Below are 20,323 nucleotides of genomic sequence, written 5' to 3' on the forward strand. Positions count from 1 at the left end.
GTAAGTAGGGGCAGAGGGAGAGGGAGATTGTCCACTAAGCAGGGAGTCCGATGTGGGGCTTTATCCCAGGACCCAGAGATCATGAAGGCAGACGCTTAACTGACTGAGCCACCCAGGTGCCCCAGCACAGGCTTTTTTTAGAGAGATGTTTAAACATAGAATATAAAACTTTAAAATGCTATAAAGTCCCCACAAAAAAAAAAAAAAAAAACAAAAAGAAAAACTACCATTGGGGCGCTTGGGTGGCTCAGTCAGTTAAGCATCTGACTGGATCTCAGCTCAAGTCTTGATCTCAAGGTCATGAATTCAAGCCCTGTATTAGGCTACACACTGGGCGTGGAGCCTACTTTAAAACAAAAACACCCTACCATCATTCTATTATTTATCTCTCTATCCCCCCTGCCCCCATACCCCTGGACCCAGGAAATATGCCTTATAACTCAAAACGGTGTCAGGAATAATGGTCCCAAGGTTGCATGGGTAAGATAACAGCCAGAGATTAGAACATACATTCGTAAGAAGCAATGTCCTAGTCAGGGATCTGAAAGGGCAAAGAGGGGGCTATGCAGACTAAGTAAGGGCTCTTTAGTAGAAGGATAAGTACCTGCCCTACCTCCTCTCAGTGCTCATCACAGACTTGGCCATGGTTACCAGCCACCTCTTCCCGGGGAGACGCACGATGCCAATCATACAGTCTCAACAAGTGCCACCACCTGGTTTATTTACACAAAGAAATGCTCAACAATAACTTCATCCCTTGCCTCCCTCCGCTGCCCTCCCGCCCAATATTTTCCTATAGCTCTGTCATCTCAAGGTACTTCTAGAACCAAACCATCATCAAGGTATTTAGACTTGGTGCCTGATAACTTGATTACCTTCAGAGTCCTGGGTAAAGAGCAAATCAGGCTGCAGATTTAACTGAGTTGGCCTCTCCTGGCACTGAGCCCAAGAGCTATTGTGCAACTGCCCTAAGTCCCGATTCTGATTGTTCGTTACATCTCGGAAAGGAGCTCTAGAGTTGTGGGCAATGACCCGCTGGCCCTGAGAATCCTCAGTGAAAAGCTGACTCCAGGAGTCATTCTTTTCACTGTCCCAGGAAAATGCAGGGACAGAACAAGGGCTTTGTTTCACTAAGTCTGTGTTTTCTCCGTTCCGGGAATGGAATGTTTGAAGGAGGATGGGGTCCTGCCTGGTTTCTCGGGCAGACACCTTTCCCAATTTAATCTTGTACAAGGACTGAAGGCCTTTGCCCCCCGGTGGTTGAATGCGTCTCTCCACATCCTGATAGTTTTTTTCCTTAGATCCATGAAGCCATTCCCTTTTCCAGAAAGCGTCTTTATCTCCTTCCTGTTGGTCCAGCAAGTAAGGACCTTCCAAGTTCTGAGTGAAGGAACAAGAGAATGAGGCTTTGCTCTTTCCAGCACAGACCAAGGGGTCAGGCTGGGGCAAAGACAGCACAGTCAAAAACGAAGTTCCCATTCTGTGATGGTCAGAAGCCTGGGGGGAATGAAGAGAAAGTCCAGCTTCCTGGGTATCTGCAGGGGTTGAAGTGGCTAATGGGGGTGACATGCACTCGTCCTCCAAGCCCTGGATCAGATGATCTAGATGGGCTGCATCTTTCTCAGACTCTTTGTTGATCTGACTTTCTATATGAGACGAAACACTCCTCTGGTCACCATCATTTGTCTTTCCTAGCAAAATAGACGTGAATAATTATTCTGCAGGAAGTCTCTGCCCTGAGCAGGACTTAGCTGGCTTTTTCTGAAATCTGTATCAGCTACTATCATCACCTAGCACAGGGGTCTTAGTTAGACTCATCACACACATTTACAGCTAATCTTCCTGTTTTCTTTCTTTTTTTTTTTTTTTAAGAAAAAAAAAAAAAGGTTTTATTTATTTGTTTGAGAGAGAGAGAAAGAATGGGAAGGGGGCAGAAAGGGAGAAGCAGACTCCTCACTCAGGGAGCCCAACACGGGGCATCAGTCGCAGGATCCAGAGATCATGGCCTGAGCTGAAGTCAGACACTTAACTGACAGAGCCATCCAGGCACCCCATGATCTTCCTGCTTTCAATCTCTGCTTTCGCCAGAATGATGCTTTTAAACCTCAGACCTTATATTCCACTACTCAAATATATGGATGCTTCTAATGACCTACTCAAGTCAAACGTGGTAGGTATACTCAGACCACAGCCTACTTTTCCAGCTGTGTTTTAGGATATGGGGTTTAACAGGGCACATGAGTTTTGCCTTTGTTTTTTATTTAATATGGTTTCTGTTAAATAGTGATCTTGGCCAAATATATATTCCTGGATATTATCCTTTGAGAAATAGGCACAACACAATTTTTGTAAGGTCACTAAGATCACATTAACCATCCAACTCTAGAAACCTTCTGGTGACAGTACAAATAACATTAGGGCCTCTACTCTGCAAATATGGCTTGGGAAGAGGAATAAACAATCAGATGCTAAGTCAACCAGTTGGACGAAAAATAATAAACGACTGCTAGTGTCCAGCTTGTCCATTTTATCAGGCATGGAATGGATACTGTTCTGCCTTAAGGATGAATAACATGGACTACCTTTCCCCTAAATTATACCAAGATCTAATTACAAAGCTGAATGATTTCCTTTTTCCTTCTCCAACAAGAATTATACTGCAGAAACTGTTTTGTGAAAGATGTCTCAACTTTGCCTAAGAATTCAACAGATTATATATATACCAGAATTTTGAAATAGCGGGGGATGACTGGGTGGCTCAGACTATTAAGCATCCAACTCTTGATCTCAGCTCAGGTCTTAATCTTGGGGTCGTGAGTTCAAGCCTCATGTTGGGCTCCATGCTGGGCATGGAACCTACTTAAAAAATATAAATATATATATATATATACATATTATATATATTATATATATTTAGTATATAATAATAAAATATGTATTACATATATAATATGTAATATATAGTATGTAATACATATTATATTATTATATACTAAATATATATTTACTAAATATAAAATATATAAATATATATATAATTTATATATATATATATATATTTTTTTTTTCTTTAAATCAGAAGTGTCCTTGAAAGAAATCTGCCCTTGTTACTTAAAGCCAAAGGGTGCTTATTTTAAGTTTCTCTTTGGGGTAAGGACAGTGAATTTTGAAGATTTGTGTAAAGCAATCCTGGGAATCACATCAGGAGTTAGAGCTCTCCTCCCAAAACCCTCCAACTGGCAGACACCCTGCTTTGAAGCAGCTCGTCACCTGGAAAGGGACATGTAAGCAAAAAACTGCCAAAGGATAATGAGACACAAGCCAACTTTATGCCAACCTTTCTAAGAAAAAAAGCATCTTTGAACTCTGAATGTTGAGAAGCACTATACAGAAATATCTGTTATCAAGTAATCATATATACACTGCTCATTATGGCCAATCCAAGACATTTACCTAACTAGGGCAGATCGGCTCCTCTGCACACCCCAACTCCCCAAGCATACCTTTCTCCTTGCTGCTCTGTCAGGGAATACAAACATTTAATATTAGACTGAGCACACAGAATGAGAAAATGTTAGTAAAAGCATGTTTATAATGCCTAGCAGAAGGGGGTGCTTTGTTGTTTGATATCCTCTTCTAATGAGTCAGCCAAGTTTAACACAATGCACTGGTGTTACCACTTCTCATAAATTCTCCAGCACAGAAAAATGCACACACTCCTTTTTGCTCCCCGGGTATTCCCAGGTGGGTCATCATACCTGGCTGCAGGGTGAAGAAGGAAGCAATGCTGGTCTGCCGAATGCCTGTAGGTGGAATTCTTTGAGTAAAAGAAATCTTAGCCTTTTTCTCTCCAGGAAAGTGTGTTAACATTTTGGTGTTTGGCTTCATTAAATATGTCTGAGAAGGGGGAGAAAAAGAATAATAGAACCTATTAATATCAAAACAGCTGTCAGACAGGAGAGATTCAATAAACACCCATGACCTTCATGGACCACACTGGGCCCTTTGGACTCCATTCCTCTGCTACTTTCTGGTTTGTTTTTGCTGTACATTATCATCTACCATTTCCTGTCACACTGATGATGTTTGTTTGTTTTTATAGGAAATCACATATTCCAACTATAGCCCAATCTTTCTGCTTCCCCACAGAAATCAGTCACACTGACTAAACAAACAAGATTTGTTGACGTGATTCCAAGAATGATACTCTCTCTTACACTTAAAGATAACTAATGATTCTACCTCAGCAGCAGGTGACACATTTTTAGTGGTTTTCAAATACTTATATACAGTTAAGAGCACGACCCACACAGCTAGGGTTCAAGTCAATTCCAATTCTGCCACGGCTACTTAGCACTGTGTGACCCTATGCAAACGCTTAATCTAGGTCTCATTCTCATGTGTGAAATGAGGACAGTAAAGTACCTATCCCATAGGGCTGTTACAAGGATTTGGTGAGTTAATTCACATAAAAGGCTTACACAGTTCCTCAGGTTCAATACTAATTGGTTATTACTAGGAGGACAAGCAGGGAAACGGCCAGTCTTATACACTCTCAGCCCCTTTGTACGTTACAGTATCAATTTGTACCAGAAAGGGTTAGGGAAGTAAGTTTTGTCAACTAACTATAAATATAACCTCATCTTTATTTAGTGTGATTTGGTTTTGTTTCCACTTGCTTGTTATGGAATGCCTGAGAAGTAACCCTGAGAAGAGGGTAATTTATACTCAATTCAGTTTGCATGAAAACCAAAGAAACAAGATTTGCCGATTTTCATGTTGTAAGTTGGAGATAGGTCTGAGATGAAATCAAATTATTAATTCTAGCCCAAAGTTGACTTCATTTTTACATTTGGAAACTAAAATATACCTTAAGTTGATAAAAGAAGAATGAAATCCTTGGTGTAAAACTCATACTCTAACTTGCAATGCTGGTGTGGAACTTTCCCCTCCAACATACAAAACTAGAAAACTGAATAAAATACATGAAACAACTGATAATAGATGGTGGGCAAAAGGAATTGCATTGGATTGTGAGCTCTGAGAGAAGGAAAACGAATGAACCCTATGATGACTCTAGCTTTATACCTGGAATCACTTGCCAGACCAAAATATATAAAGTACACAGGCACTGCATTCTGGATTAATTGAATACATTGAGACTGGAATTTGGAGAAGCTGAGGTGGCCACTCCTCAAGGTGCAAAGTCCATATTCCTTCACCTTGAACTTGGGAAGAATTTTGTGACTGACCAATAAAGAATGATAGAAATAACACTATATTTTTTCCAAAACTAGGTCATAAAAATGCCATGCACTCTTGCTTTCTTGAGATCCTCACTCTTAGAACCTGGCTACCATGCTATGAGGAAGCCCAAAGAAGCACATGGCTCTCTAAATTTTATATTAGAAACATCCTAGATATGTGAAACTATGTGAGAGATTATGCCAACAAGTATTTTAGCACCTATATGCTAGGTACTAGGGATACACTGAGGAACAAAACAGATTGTTTCTGCTCTGGTAAAGCTTAAACCTTATGGGAAAAGACAGACTAATAATATATAGTTATTTAAATGACTACAAGAATACTAAGTCCTACAACACAAATACAAAGGATTGTAAGATAATATTATGAAAATTATATGCCAACAAATTGGACAACCTAGAAAAATGAATACACTCCTAGAAACATATAACATCCCGAAACTGAATCAGGAAAAAATAGAAAATTTGAACAGACCGACTACCAGCAATGAAATTGAATCAGTTAAAAATAAATAAATAAATAAATAAAATAAAAAAAAACCTCCCAACAATCAAAAGCCCAGGACAAAACAGCTTCACAGATGATTTCTACCAAACATTCCATTCCACAAAGTTGTAGCAATCAGAACAATATGATACTGGCATAAATAGATATAGATCAATGGAACAAATTAGAAAACTCAGAAATAAACCCACAATTATATGGTCAATTAATCTTCAACAAAGGAGGCAAGAATATGCAATGGGAAAAAGTCTCTTCAACAAATGGTGTCAGGAAAACTGGACAGCTACATGCAAAAGAATGAAGCCAGACCACTTGATTATACCATACACAAAAATAAACTCAAAATGGATTAAGGGCTAGGCACCCGGGTGGCTTAGTCAGTTAAGCATCTGCCTTTGGCTCAGGTAATGATCCCAGGGTCCTGGGATCAAGGCCCGAGTAAGGCTCCCCGCTCTGTGGGGAGTCTGCTTCTCCCTCTACTCTGACTCTCTCCACCCTACCTTCCTCTCCCCTTGTGTGCTCTCTTGTGTGCCCTCTTTTCTCTCTCAAATAAATAAAATCTTTTTTAAAAAGTGGTTTAAGGACCTAAATGTGAGACCTGAAATGGTAAAAATCCTAGGAGAGCACAGGCAATAATTTCTCTGAAACTGGCCATAACATTTTTCTAGATATGTGTCCTGAGACAGGGGAAACAAAAGCAAAAATAAACTATAGAAACAACATCAAAATAAAAAAAAATTCTTCTTAGCAAAGGAAACTATCAACAAAACTAAAACACAGCCTACTGAAGAGGAGAAGATATTTGCAAATGATATATCTGGTAAAGGGTTAATAGACAAAAAAATATAAAGAACTTCCACAACACAACACCAAACCCCCCCCCAAATAATCCAAATAAAAAATGGGCAGAGACATGAACAGGGGTGCCTGAGTAGCTCGTAGGTTAAGTGTCCAACTCTTGATTTTGGCTCAGGTCTTGATCTCAGGGTCATGGGTTCATGCCCTACATTGGGCTCCACATTGTGTATGGAGCCTACTTTAAAAAAAAAAAAAAGACATGAACAGACGTTTCTCCAAAAAAGACATACAAATGCCCAACAGACCCATGAAGATGCTCAACATCACTCATCATCAGGGAGATGCAAGTCCAAACTACAATGTCATATCATTTCACACCTGTCAGAGGACTAAAATCAAAAACACAAGAAACAATAGGTGTTGGCGAGGATGTGGAGAAAAAGGAACCCTCATGCACTGTTGGTGCGAATGCAAACTGGTACAGCCACTGAGTTTCCTCAAAAAATTAAGAATAGAACTATCATATGATCCAATAATCACACTACTGGGTATTTACCCAAAGAGTACAAAAACCCTAGAGGTTCCTGGGTGGCACAGTCGGTTAAGCTTCTGAAACCTGGTTTTGGGTGGGACTGCAATCTCTGGGTCATGAGATTGAGCCCCACATTGGGCTCTACACTCGGTGTGGAGTCTGCTTGAGATTTTTTTTTCCTTCTCCCTCTGCCCCTCCTGCTTGTGCACTCTCTCTCTCTAATAAATCAATCTTAAAAAAAAAATACAAAAACATTAATTCAAAAAGGATATATGCACCCCTATCTTTATTACAGCATTATTTACAATAGCCAAATTATGGAAGGAGCCCAAGTGTCCATTGATAGATGAATGGATAAAGAAAATGTACTGTACTACACACACACACACAGACACACACACACACACACCCTGGAATATTGTTCAGCCATAAAAAAGAATGAAATCTTGCCATCTGCAACATGGATGGATCTAAAGAGTATAATGCTAATAAGCAAAATAAGTCAGAAAAAGACAAATACCATAAGATTTCACTCATATGTGGGATCTAAGAAACCAAACAAATGAAAAAAAGAGACAAATGGGAAAACAGACTCACACTCTTAATTATAGAGAACAGATGGTTACCAAAGGGGAGGCGGGTGGGTGATGAGTGAAAGAGGTGAAGGGGGTTAAGAGTATACTTAATGAGCACTGAGTAATATATGAAATGTTTAATCACTGCAACTAATTTAACACTGTATGTTAATTATATTGGACTTAAAATAAAATTTAAAAAACATACCAAGTCCTCTAAAAAGACTTATACATGGCACCCGGGTGCTCAGTCAGTTAATGTATTCCTTAAGCTCAGATCATGATCTGAGAGTCCTGGGATCAAGCTCTGCATTGGGCTCTCTGCTCGGTGGGGTATCTGCTTCTCCCTGTCCCTCTGTCCTCCCCCAAAAGCTCGAGCTCACTCTCTCTCAAAAAAATAAATAAAATCTTAAAAAAAAAAAAAGACTTATACAAACTACGTAATATCAGAAAACAGTAAGACCTCAATTAACAAAACATTTGGGAACAAAGTTTTTCACCAAGTTGGCCATCTTAGCCAAGAGTAAGACAATTCCTTACTTAGGTCAAAGCAATGTCAAGAGTGATACTGCCCTCAGTTATAGCTCCCTTAGAAGGGTTCGGCTTTAAGGAACTATGTTTATCTCAGTGGAATGTTTAGACTCTGAGTGAGAATAGGTCATCTGGAACTGAAGGGACCCAGGTACAGCCCTTCAGCTGAATATTCTTACCTCAAAATAAAGGCAGCCTATGTGTGTGTATTACACAGTATAAGAAAGCCTGTCTAAAAAAACATAGGGTTCCTACAGGACCAAACACCTGGGTAAGCCACAGACTAGGTATTAACAATTCTTACCCTGTAAGAATGCCTCAAAAAATCTACCTTCAAGAAATACATTCCCTCCAAACCAAAGAATCTCTAGTACCTCAGTATGTCGTATTCATGTTCCTATCAAGTTTTCTTCTTTCAGAATGGTAGAAGGAAAAACTGACTTCCTACAATCACGGAGCTCCTACTTTCTTGCTATCACAAGGATGACCTGTGATGTATTCCTACAGAGAACAACACCTCTCAGGGCTGCAAGTCACCCCAAGAGTCTGGCCCTTTCCTAAACACCACAACTCTATTATCAAAACAGACCTGGGTTCAAACAATTCACCCTCCTTACTACTAGAAAATGTTTTCATGATTCCATGGCATTTAAATTCAGTTTAGCTCTCATTCTATCTTTATGTCTTCTGATAATTTACCTGCAAGTTTGTCTTAAATTTCTGCTTTCAACCCATTTTAATTCCCCTTTTTTATGATTCATATGGCCTTCAAGTCTAGCATATAATTTGATTCAACTTACTTTTCTGATTATGGTCACTGGCCTTGAAATTATGAATGAAATCTCATTATCCTTACATATTGACATAGCTTCAGAAAACATAAATGTGTGTGTTTAATTCTTTTTGCTATGTTACTTCTTTTATGCTTCTGAGGTCCCATACTCATCTCTTCCCACTTCTCCAACTCCCCTCCTCCACTCTCATAGAAAACCTTTTCCAATCAGTCACGATCATGCCTTATCAAGCCATGCTAAAAGGACGCTACCTAATAAGGATACTCTAAGGAGCACTGTTTAAGAAGTCTGACCAAAAACAGCTGTCGGAGGTCCCTGGGTGGCTCAGTTGGTTAAGCATCTGCCTTTGGCTCAGGTCATGATCCCGGAGTCCCTAGATCGAGTCCCACATCAGGCTTCCTGCTCAGGAAGGAGCCTGCTTTTCCATCTCCCTCTGCTCCTCCCCAACTCATGCTCACACCGCACTCTCTCTCCTGCTCACTCTCTCAAATAAATAAAATCTTAAAAAAAAAAAAAAAAAAGATCAGTCTATTCTGGACCCGGTATCTGGTCTTTGTGACCAGCTTCTCTCACTGAGCACCTTCTGGAGGTCCAACCACGCTGTAGCATGTCAGATACTTCAATCCCTTTTTATTGCCAAGTAATTCCACTGTTTAGATATACTATTTTATCTACTCATTCATCATTTGGGAGCATTTTGGTTGTTTCCACTCTTTGGCTGTTATGAGAAATGCTGCTACAAACATTCAAATATTCGTTACTGGTGTACAAGTTTTAGTGCGGACTATCTTTTCCTATCTTGGGTCTATACTTAAAAGCAGAAGTGCTGGGTCATAGGATAAGCATGCTGAACATTTTGAGGAACTGCCAAACTGTTCCGCAAACTGCCTCTACCACTGTATGCATGCACCATGTAATATACGAGGTTTCCAATTTCTCCACGTCCTTGCCAACACTTGGTATTATCTTTTTGATTATAGCCATCCCAGTGGATGTGAAGTGGTATCTCCTTGTGGTTTGGATTTGCATTTCCCTAGTGACTAATAATGACATTCTTTCCATGGGTGTATCTGAATGGACTTATAACAAGAGATTAAATTAGCAATTTAAAAACTTCCTGCAAAGAAAAATCCACTGTGTACCACCTGAAGAAGCTGAGAATTTTCAAAACCAGCAAGTCTAGGCTCTTTTTTGTTTAACTGGCCTTCCTTCAGCTTCTCTCGATCCTCTGGCACTTTGCTATATCAGTGAGAAGAAACCAGGTAGCCCTTCAGCACTGCCTGTAAACCCCCTTAGCTACATCACATTGCCCAGTTCCTCAGGTACATTCTCTATCTTCCACCTTACTACAACCAACAGGAGTTGTAGGCAACTTTCTGTGACCACATAACAAGGATTCCCTTTCCTCTAGTTTCCAGTAAGATATGTTCTCACTTTCCTTAAAACCCTTACCCACAAGTCTCCTCAAAGGCCATCCCAGTTCTAGAAACAGTTTCTTTCTTTCTTTTTTTTTTTTTAAGATTTTATTTATTTATTTGACAGACAGAGATTACAAGTAGGCAGAGAGGCAGGCAGAGAGAGAGGGGAAAGCAGGCTCCCCGCCGAGGAGAGAGCCCGATGCGGGGCTCGATCCCAGGACCCTGGGATCATGACCTGAGCCGAAGGCAGAGGCTTTAACCCACTGAGCCACCCAGGCGCCCCTAGAAACAGTTTCTTACAAGCTCTTCAAGCTTTCACTAGCACTCTCTCCAAAGTCCTTCCAGCTGCCACCCATTGCCCCATGCCAAAGCCACTCCCCCATTTTAGGTTTTCATTAGGTAGTACTCCACTGCTAAAACCAAATCTGTATTATCTTTCTGTTGCGGCATTAACACATTGCCACAAAATTTAGCAGCTTAAAACAACAATTATTATCTCACAACTTCTATGCATCAGGAATTGGAAAGCAGCCTATCTGGATGGTTCTGGCTCACAGTCTCATTAGGTTGCATTTAAGGTATCAAGCAGGGTTGCAATATGCATTTTCAAGTTGGCTCACTCACACAACTGCTAGCAAATTCAGTAAGGTTCCTCACCACATGGAGGTCTCCATAGAGCTGCCTGCGTGTCCGCACAACGTGAGAGCTGACTTCCCCTAAAGGCAGAATGAGGCTGAAGCTGCAATGCTGTTTATGACCTAACCTCAGAACTTGAACACTTCCATCACCTTCTAGTCAACAGTCACTAAGTACGTCCCACACTTGGTGGGGGAAGGGGGGACTTAACATCCACCTGTTAAAGAGAGAGGTATCAAAGAATTTGTGGACATATTTTAAAACCACCAGCTCTCCACCCGTAATAAAACGTAATCTCTTCCTTCTCTAAATGCTTAGAATTTCCTTATGCCTCTAAGACACTTACTGTCTGTCTGACAGTTATTTGTGTTCCTACCATATTCCATGCTGCCAGGGTTAGAACTACCTTATTCATTATTCACCTTTTTATCATCTGAGGACACCTTACACATTATGAAACAAACAAACAAACAAACAAAAACCACACTGGAACAAGAGTCAGAAGACCTGGAATCAAGCCAGGGAGCGGCACTTACTCTGATGTGATCTGAAGCAAATCTCTATCTGAACTTCAATTTCTTCATCTGCAAAATGGAGATAATCTCACTTCCCTCACAAAGCTACTGAGGAAGTGAAGTGAAACAATACACGTAAAAAAACTTTTACAAACCATAAGCCATTATGTAAAGGTCATACTGATAAATATTTGTCAAGTTACATTCACAGATCCTTATCAGTCTTACAGCACCAACCCCAACAGTGTTGCTACCATGCACTTCAGTATTATTATTAAGCCTATTCAGTTTCAGTGAAATACTTTCCTCCTCTATTTTTGTTTTTCTTTTTTCAGCATTTCAGTAAGTATCACAGAACGGGGTTTTTTTGTTGTTAGGTCCACACTTTTTCTTTTTTAAGATTTATTTATTTGAGAGTGGGGAGGCAGAGAGAAAAAGAATCTCAAGGCGGACTGTGCTGAGCACTGAGCCCAGTGCAGGGCTTCATCTAACCACCATGAGATCATGACCTGAGCCGAAATGAAGACTCGAAAGCTCAACTAACCGAGAAACCCAGGTGCTCCTCTTAAGTACACACTTTAATCTGCCATTTTACTGGAGGTGTCCTCCCATCCATCTTTGCTCTAAAAAACTCAAAGTCCTCCTACTTATCTTCTTATCAGAGAAAGAAAGAATGAGCAACTATGACCATATCTAAACCATATCTAAAAGGTTTTCTGAAACCGTATCTAAAAGGTTTTCTGAAAGCAAAGCTCAAATGGATTAATTGATTTGCTCATTCAACAAATTTGTAGAGAACCTACCATGTGCCACTGTTTGAAGGACTGCCTAATGGAGATTTCATTCCAGTAGTGGAAGATCATAAATGAAAAATAAATACACAGTATATAGTGTATCTAATGGTAAAGGGCTATAGAGATAAATAAAGCAAGACTAAGGTGTTAGGGAGTAGGGAATAAGGGAAAGGCTTTTTTATGGTTAAGAAATGGGGCTCAATAAGCTGACAAATGAAAGAACAGAGTCATGTGGTATTTTAATCCCTATGCATTTCAAGGTGTACAAAACTCTCTGTAGACGTATACTTGGCTTGAAGGCCAGCAAGAAGGCCCGAATGACTACAACAGAGTCAGGCAGAGAAAAGAGCAGTAGATGAGGTCTAAAATGTAGAAGAAGGCAAACATACATGGCCAAACCATGCCTTGTAGGCCTCAGAGATTCTGGGTTTTACCAGAAGATAGCAAACCACTAGATGGTTTTAAAATTAATAGTGAGCAAAAGGTCACTCTCATTCTGGATCAGGTAGCAGTGGTAGAAATAGTAGAAAATTATGAGATTCTGAACATATGAAGGCAGAGTCCAGAGAATTTGCTGATGGACTGAATGTTAGTGAAGCTACAGACTGTCACAGTGGCATTCCATGTTCCACCAAGGCGGTCAGAAAACACTGATGACTCAGCCAAGATTTCCGTTATCTTCCCATTTCTGTCCCCTTCTTAGGCTCACTTCTCCTTCTCTGCTACATATATCTCAAGGGCAAGAAAGTATGCTGCATGACAGATGAAGAAGAAATAGAAAACACCTACAAGATAGCAAATATACAAAATACATAGTAAATCTTTTTACCTCTTTATTGTGGGAGAAACCTTTCAGAAATACTTCTCTGTGTTTTAATAAAGAGGTAACAAAGTTAAAATACAAAATTTGAAAATCATGTAAATTAAAATCACCTTTTGATGGGGCACCTGGGTGGCTTAGTTGTTAAGCGTCTGCCTTCAGCTCAGGTCATGATCCCAGGGTCCTGGGATGGAGCCCCACAATGGACTCCTGGGATCAAGCCCCACATTGGGCTCCCTGCTCGGCTAGAAGCCTGCTTCTCCCTCTCCCGCTTCCCTTGCTTGTATTCCCTCTCTCACTGTCTCTCTCTGTCAAATAAATAAATAAAATCTTTTAAAAAATAAAATAAAAAGGAAAAATTCATACTAAAACTCATGTCTCACATGGAAAGTTCTCCATATATTTAGTGAAAGGTGAATATGTTTGAAATAATCTCTTTTGTGGGGGAAACATATTTATACACATAGAAACTGTCTCAAAGAATACCAACTGTTAAAAGCAGCTACCACTAGTGAAGTTTTGTTTTTTACTTAATTCTATACTGATTTTTTTAACAAACATATATTACTCTCACAATAAAAAAGCTGAAATGAAAACAAATACAGTATCCTTCATATCAAGGCCTAAGTAATGAGGCTAAGCCTATCATGCTTCTGTGGGACCAAGAGAGAAGCAAACTCACTCCAAACATAGGCATTTATTTTCTGGCAAAATTATGAACCACTCCATTAGTTGCCCCCAAATAGCAGTTTGTTTAGGGATCAGGTGGGAAGGAGCATATTTTCTAAAACACTGGTCATGAGCAACTGTCTATTAATGACTGACATTAAAACTCAAACAAATGTATGCCTATTGATAGCTACTCTAGGAAAAGGCAGGCTTCTACATCCTGTGAAAGGGAATCTTTAGTACTCTGCTCTGTTCTGGAAGTCTTAAAAAGTCAAAGAACCAGTTTTTAACAAAGTTTAAAAAATTGTTTTTAAGATTTATTTATTCATTTGAGAGAGAAAGAGCATGAGTGGGAGAGGGAAAGAGAATCTCAAGCAGACTCTAAGTGAGGAGCCCGACATAGGGATCAATCTCACGACCCTGAAATCATGATCTGAGCTGAAACCGAATCAGATGTTTAACCCACTGCGCCATTCAGGTGCCCACCCCCCAAAATTTTTAACACATCTCTCACCACACACACATGCACCAAGAAAAGGCCATCTGAGCACATGGGGAGAAGGCAGCTCACTGTCGGCAAGCCAAGAAGAAAGTCCTTACTGGAACTTGACCATGGCAGCACTCTGATCTTGGACTTCCAGTTTCCAGAACTGTGAGAAAATGGATTCTGTTGTTTAAGCCACCCAGTCTATACTATTTTGTTACTGTGAACTTGAGTAGACTAAGGCAATACTATTGCATATAATGGATACTATTCCATATAATGGAATATAATTATATATTATAATATATATATGTATATATATACATATATATATATAATGGAATATATATATAATGGAATATTATCAAGTCTTTAAAAGTCTTTAAAAAGAAGAAAGCAGCTACCTGCTCAGTGGGGAGGGGGGAGGTTGTTGGTGTTTCTTTCTCTCCCTCTGCCTCTCTCCCCCACTTGTGTTCTCTCTCTCTAATAAACAAATGAAATCTTTTTTTTAAGAAAAAGAATAAAACAGCTCTTTGTGGATGCATATGAAATGATACATAAGATGCAATAAGTGAGAAAAAGCAAGTTGCAGAACAATGTGGAACATGCTACTATTTACAAGAAAGAATAGATACTGTTTGCTTGTGCATATATAGAATATGTGTAGAAGGATGTGCAAGAAAGTTGTGGCCTCTGAGATGGGCCAAGGATGGTTAAAAGTATTAGGGAGTTATTTCACTGCCTAACACTGCCGTACATTTTAAATTATGTACCAGATGAACATACCTACCTCATTTTTAAGTAAAAAAAAAAAAAAATTTTAAAGGAACAGGTGATTCATTTATTATTTCTCAAAACATGACTTTAGTTGGGGTGCCTGGGTGCTTTAACCTCTGCCTTTGGCTCAGGTCATGATCCCAGAGTCCTCGGATCAAGCCCCGCATTGGGTTCTCTGCTCAGCAGGGAGCCTGCTTCCCTTCCTCTCTCTCTGCCTGCCTCTCTGCCTACTTGTGATCTCTGTCAAATAAATAAATAGAATCTTAAAAAATATATATATATATGACTTTAGTTGTATGATGCTTTTTAACAGCCCTTAATTTGTTCAGGAAACTGTAGCCAATGCAAGGGAGCAAAATTTGCCACCCCAAAATGTGTCTCTCTGGCATATGTATTATTTTAGGCTGATTATTTTTAAGGAACAGAAGGCTTAGGAATAATTGCTGACCTTCCCCCAACTACTTAAAAGAATTTAGAGGACCTGCCCCAGGAAAGGAGCTATTACCATAAACAGCTATTCAACTATGGTTGCATTTCTACACACTAATAATGAGCTATCTAGGAAATTAAGAAAACAATCCCATTTACAGCTGCATCAAAAAGAATAAAATATCTAGGAATAAATTTACCCAAACAGGTGCAAGACTTGTACTCTGAAGATTGCAGCACATGGATGAAAGAAACTGATGATGAAAAAAATAAATGGGAAGATATATTCTGCTCATGGACTGACAAATTAATATTGTTAAAATATTAGTACTTCCCAAAGCAATCTACAAATTCAATACAATCCATCAAAATACGATTTTCCACAAAACTAGAAAAAAGTACTCCTAAAATCTGTATGGGACACCAAACAGACAAAGCAATCTTAAGAAAAGATCAAAGCTGTAAATATCATGCTGATTTCAAATTATTCTACAAAGTTATAGTAATCAAAACAGTATGGCACTGACACAAAGACACACATAGATCAACAGAATAGAACAGAGAGCCCATAAATAAACCTACATGTATATGGACAATTAATCTACTACAAATGAGAAAAGAATATAAAATGGGGAAAAGACAGTCTCTTCAATAAATGGTGCTGGGAAAACTGGACAAGCTACATGCAAAAGAATGAAACTAGACCACTATCTTACACCATATATAAAAATAAATTCGAAATGGATTAAAGACTTGAATGTTAAGACCTGAAGCCATAAAACTCTTGGAAGAAAAAGATGGGCAGCAAGCTCTTTGACATCAGTCTTAGCAGGATTTCTTTGAACCAATCTCCTCAGACAAGGACAACAAAAGGTAAAATAGCAAATAGGATTACATTAAACTAAAAAGCTTTTACAGAGCAGAGGGAAGGAAACCATCAACAAAACAGAACTGCACCCTACTGAATGGGAGAAGGTATTTGCAAATCATACATCTGATAAAGGGTTAACATCCAAAATATAGAGTTACACAACACTTAAAAAAAAAAAAAAAAGATTAGTGACGCCTGGGTGGCTCCATGGGTTAAGCCTCCACCTTCGGCTCAGGTCCTGATCTCAGAGTCCTGGAATGGAGTCCCACATCTGGCTCTCTGCTCGGCAGGGAGCCTGCTTCCTCTTTTGCTCTCTGCCTGCCTCTCTGCCTACTTGTGATATCTGTCAAATAAATAAATAAATTCTTAGAAAAAAAAAAGATTAAAAAATGGGCAGAATTGCACAGCAAAGGAAACAGTTAACAAAACCAAAAGACAACTGACAGAATGGGAGAAGATATTTGCAAACAACATATCACATAAAGGGCTAATATCCAAAATCTATAAAGAGCTTAGCAAACTCAACACCCAAAGAACAAATAACCCAATCAAGAAATGGGCAGAAGATGGGGCACCTGTGGCTCAGTGGGTTAAGCCTCTGTCTTCGGCTCAGGTCATGATCCCAGGGTCCTGGGATCGAGTCCCGCATTGGGCTCTCTGCTCGGCAGGGGCCCTGCTTCCCCCTCTCTCTCTGCCTGCCTCTCTGCCTACTTGTGATCTCTGTCTGTCCAATAAATAAATAAAATCTTAAAAAAAAAAAAAAAAGAAATGGGCAGAAGACATGAACAGACATTTCTGCAAAGACAACATCCAGATGGCCAACAGATACACGAAAAACTGCTCCACATCACTCAGCATCAGGGAAATACAAATCAAAACCACAATGAGATACCACTTTACACCAGTCAGAATGGCTAAAATTAACAAGTCAGGAAATGACAGATGCTGGCAAGGATGCGGAGAAAGGGGAACTCTCCTACACTATTGGTGGGAATGCAAGCTGGAGCCACCACTCTGGAAAACAGCATGGAGGTTCCTCAAAAAGTTGAAAATAGAGCTACCTTACGACCCAGCAATTTCACTACTGGGTATTTACCCTAAAGATACAAATGTAGTGATCCGAAGGGGCATGTGCACCCAAATGTTTATGGCAGCAAGGTCCACAATAGCCAAACTATGGAAAGAACCTAGATGTCCATCAACAGATGAATGGATAAAGAAGATGTGGTATATATATATACAATAGAATACTATGCAGCCATCAAAAGAAATGAAATCTTTCCATTTGTGATGACATGGATGGAACTAGAGGGTATTATGCTTAGCAAAATAAGTCAATCAGAGAAAGACAACTATCATATGATATGATATGAGGAAGTAGAGATGCAACGTTGGGGGTTTGAGATGAAACAAGATGGGATTGGGAGGGAGACAAACCATAAGAGACTCTTAATGTCACAAAACAAACTGAGGGGGTCCAGGGGGAGGAGGGGAGTGAGAGGGTGGTGGGGTTATGGACATTGGGGAGGATATGTGCTATGGTGAGTGCTGTGAAGTGTGTAAACCTGGCGATTCACAGAGCTGTACCCCTGGGGCTAATAATACATTATATGTTTATTAAAAAATTAAATTTTTTTTTTAAAAAGATAAAACAAAAAAAATGGGCAGAAGACTTGAAAAGCCCATTGTCAAAGATTACACACAGATGCCCAACAGACAGAAGAAAAGGTGCTTAACATCATTAATTAACCATCAGGAAAATGAAAATATGAGATAGTACCTCAAACCTGTTAGAATAGCAATTATCAAAAAGACAAAAAAGAAAAAAGGATGAAAAATAACAAGTGTTGGAGAGGATGCAGACAAAGTGTAGAGAGGTTGTGGAGAAAAGGGAACTTGCATGCACTGTTGCTGGGAATGTAAATTGGTGCAGCTACTTATGGAAAACAATATGGAAGAGCCTTAAAAAATTAAAAGTAGAATTACAATCCAGTAATTCCAGTTCCAGGCATTCATCTGAAGAGAATGAAAACACCAAATCAGAGAAATATATGCAGCCCTATAATCATTGCAGTATTATTTACAACAGCCAAGATATGGACACAACCCAAGTGTCCATCAATTGATGAATGGGTAAAGATGTGGCAAATATAAACAACGAAGTATTTATTATACAGCCACAAAGAATGAAATCTTGCCATTCTCGACAGCATGGATGGACCTAGTATTATGGTATTATGCTAAGTGAACTAAGTCATACAGAGAAGGACAAATATATACAACTTCTCCTGTATGTGGAATCTAAATAACAAAACAAAACAGAAACTGACTCATAGGTATAGCAAACAAACTGTTAGTTACCAGAGAGGGGAGGGGTTGGGGAACAGAAGGAAGAGGATTAAGAGGCACAAACTTCCAGTTATAAAATAAATAAGTCATGGGGAGGTGAAGCACTGCGTAGGTTATAGAATCAATAATATTGTAGTAACTTTGTAATGGTGACCATGGCAACCAGACTTCTCCTGTGGATTTCTTAGTGTATAAAAATATCGAATCAGTATCACGTGCACCTGAAACTAACTAGATATTGAATGTCAAGTATAGTTCCATTAAAAAGCAGAAACAACACTCCTCACAGCAAATTTTCTCTCTACCCTCTCCCCACACCTCGAAGCCTTATTTTCCCAGTCTCTTCCTCACCCACCCACAGCCTGCCTGCCTTCCGCCCCATTTCCTCTCTACTCTTCCCAAACCCCGTTTTTCACCCTTCTGCAGGCTCCAATCCCTCTTGCCTCAGAATTCCCAAAGCTGTTCCTTTCTCGGACCCCGACTTGACTTCCTCCCTTCTCAGGCGTCCAGGCCTCTCACCCCTCCTCCAACACCCTCTCACGCCCCCACATCCCACCTGCACACTCCGCCGCTTCAGCGCCGCCGCGTCCAGCCACACACCGCAGGCCTCTTCCTCATGGCCTCTCCGCCTCATGGCGGCTGCCGACACCCAGCCAGCCGGACACCGGGCTCCGGCTCCAGCTGCCTCACAGAATGGCTTTAACGGCCTCCACCGACGTTCGGATCTCGCGCCAACGCCGGGGGTGGAGCTACGCCGCAGCCGCCGACGCAGGCACCGCCCCAGCATCAGCCCCGCCCCGGCCCTAGCACCGCCCCTTTCTCTCCTCCCGGGGCCTCACAGGGTTGTCTGGTGGGTGGAGCTCCTTTCGGTTTACTAAGGCCTTCGCGGCCCTTGTGATCTTTTAATTCGCGTTGCCTTCCCGCGGCTGGGCTGCTTGAACGTGTTCGCGACATTTCGCAAGGAATATGCATGTCTTTTCGCTAAATTAGTTGCCCTTTCTTGCAGTAAACATAACAACCCCGGGCTCAGGGTTTTCCAGTCTCAACAGCTGCATCCTCCCAGTCATCCCAAAAGGAAGGGTGGAGCCGAGGCTGCGGTCTGCCAGCTCCAAAGCCGGTGTCCCCGGCACTACCTTAAGTGGTGACTACACACTCGAGTTTATGAATTACTTCTGAAATTCAAAAAATAAATAAATAAACCCAAGCATAACTATAAAACCGCATGGGAAAGGATCTAGAAAACGTTAAAAAGGGGGCTCCTGGGTGGCTCAGTGGGTTAAGCCTCTGCCTTTTGCTCAGGTCATGATCTCAGGGTCTTGGGATGGAGCCCTGCATTGAGCTCTCTGCTCAGCAGGGAGCCTGCTTCTCCCTCTCTCTCTCTGCCTACTTGTGATCTCTGTCAAATAAATAAATAAATATATCTTTATTTAAAAACGGGGGTGCTCCTGGGTGGCTCAGCGGGTAAGAGTCTGCCTTCTGCTGGGTCATGATCCCAGGGTCCTGGGATGGAGCCCCAGCTCCAACTCCCTGCCCAGCGGGGGAGTCTGTGTCTCCCTCCC

At 40.5% G+C, this 20,323-nt stretch overlaps 1 protein-coding gene across 2 annotated transcripts; it reads right to left on the bottom strand.

The window, feature by feature from the left end:
• Positions 1-349: 349 nt before the first annotated feature.
• Positions 350-19,454, bottom strand: AUNIP (aurora kinase A and ninein interacting protein). Of its 2 annotated transcripts, none has more exons than XM_032863812.1 (3): positions 19,321-19,454; positions 3,759-3,897; positions 350-1,691 (listed from the first exon to the last, which is right to left on the bottom strand). In XM_032863812.1, the coding sequence occupies exons 1-3, from the start codon at positions 19,396-19,398 to the stop codon at positions 847-849; spliced, it is 1,062 nt and encodes a 353-aa protein (XP_032719703.1). In that variant the 5' UTR covers positions 19,399-19,454; the 3' UTR covers positions 350-846. The 2 variants fall into 2 exon arrangements, with proteins under 2 accessions (XP_032719703.1, XP_032719704.1); XM_032863813.1 differs by lacking the exon at positions 19,321-19,454 and adding an exon at positions 11,593-11,641.
• Positions 19,455-20,323: the final 869 nt, after the last annotated feature.

This window comes from Lontra canadensis, unplaced genomic scaffold (genome assembly GCF_010015895.1).
Source record: "Lontra canadensis isolate GAN:19392208 unplaced genomic scaffold, GSC_riverotter_1.0 scaffold25, whole genome shotgun sequence".
NCBI lineage: Eukaryota > Metazoa > Chordata > Mammalia > Carnivora > Mustelidae > Lontra > Lontra canadensis.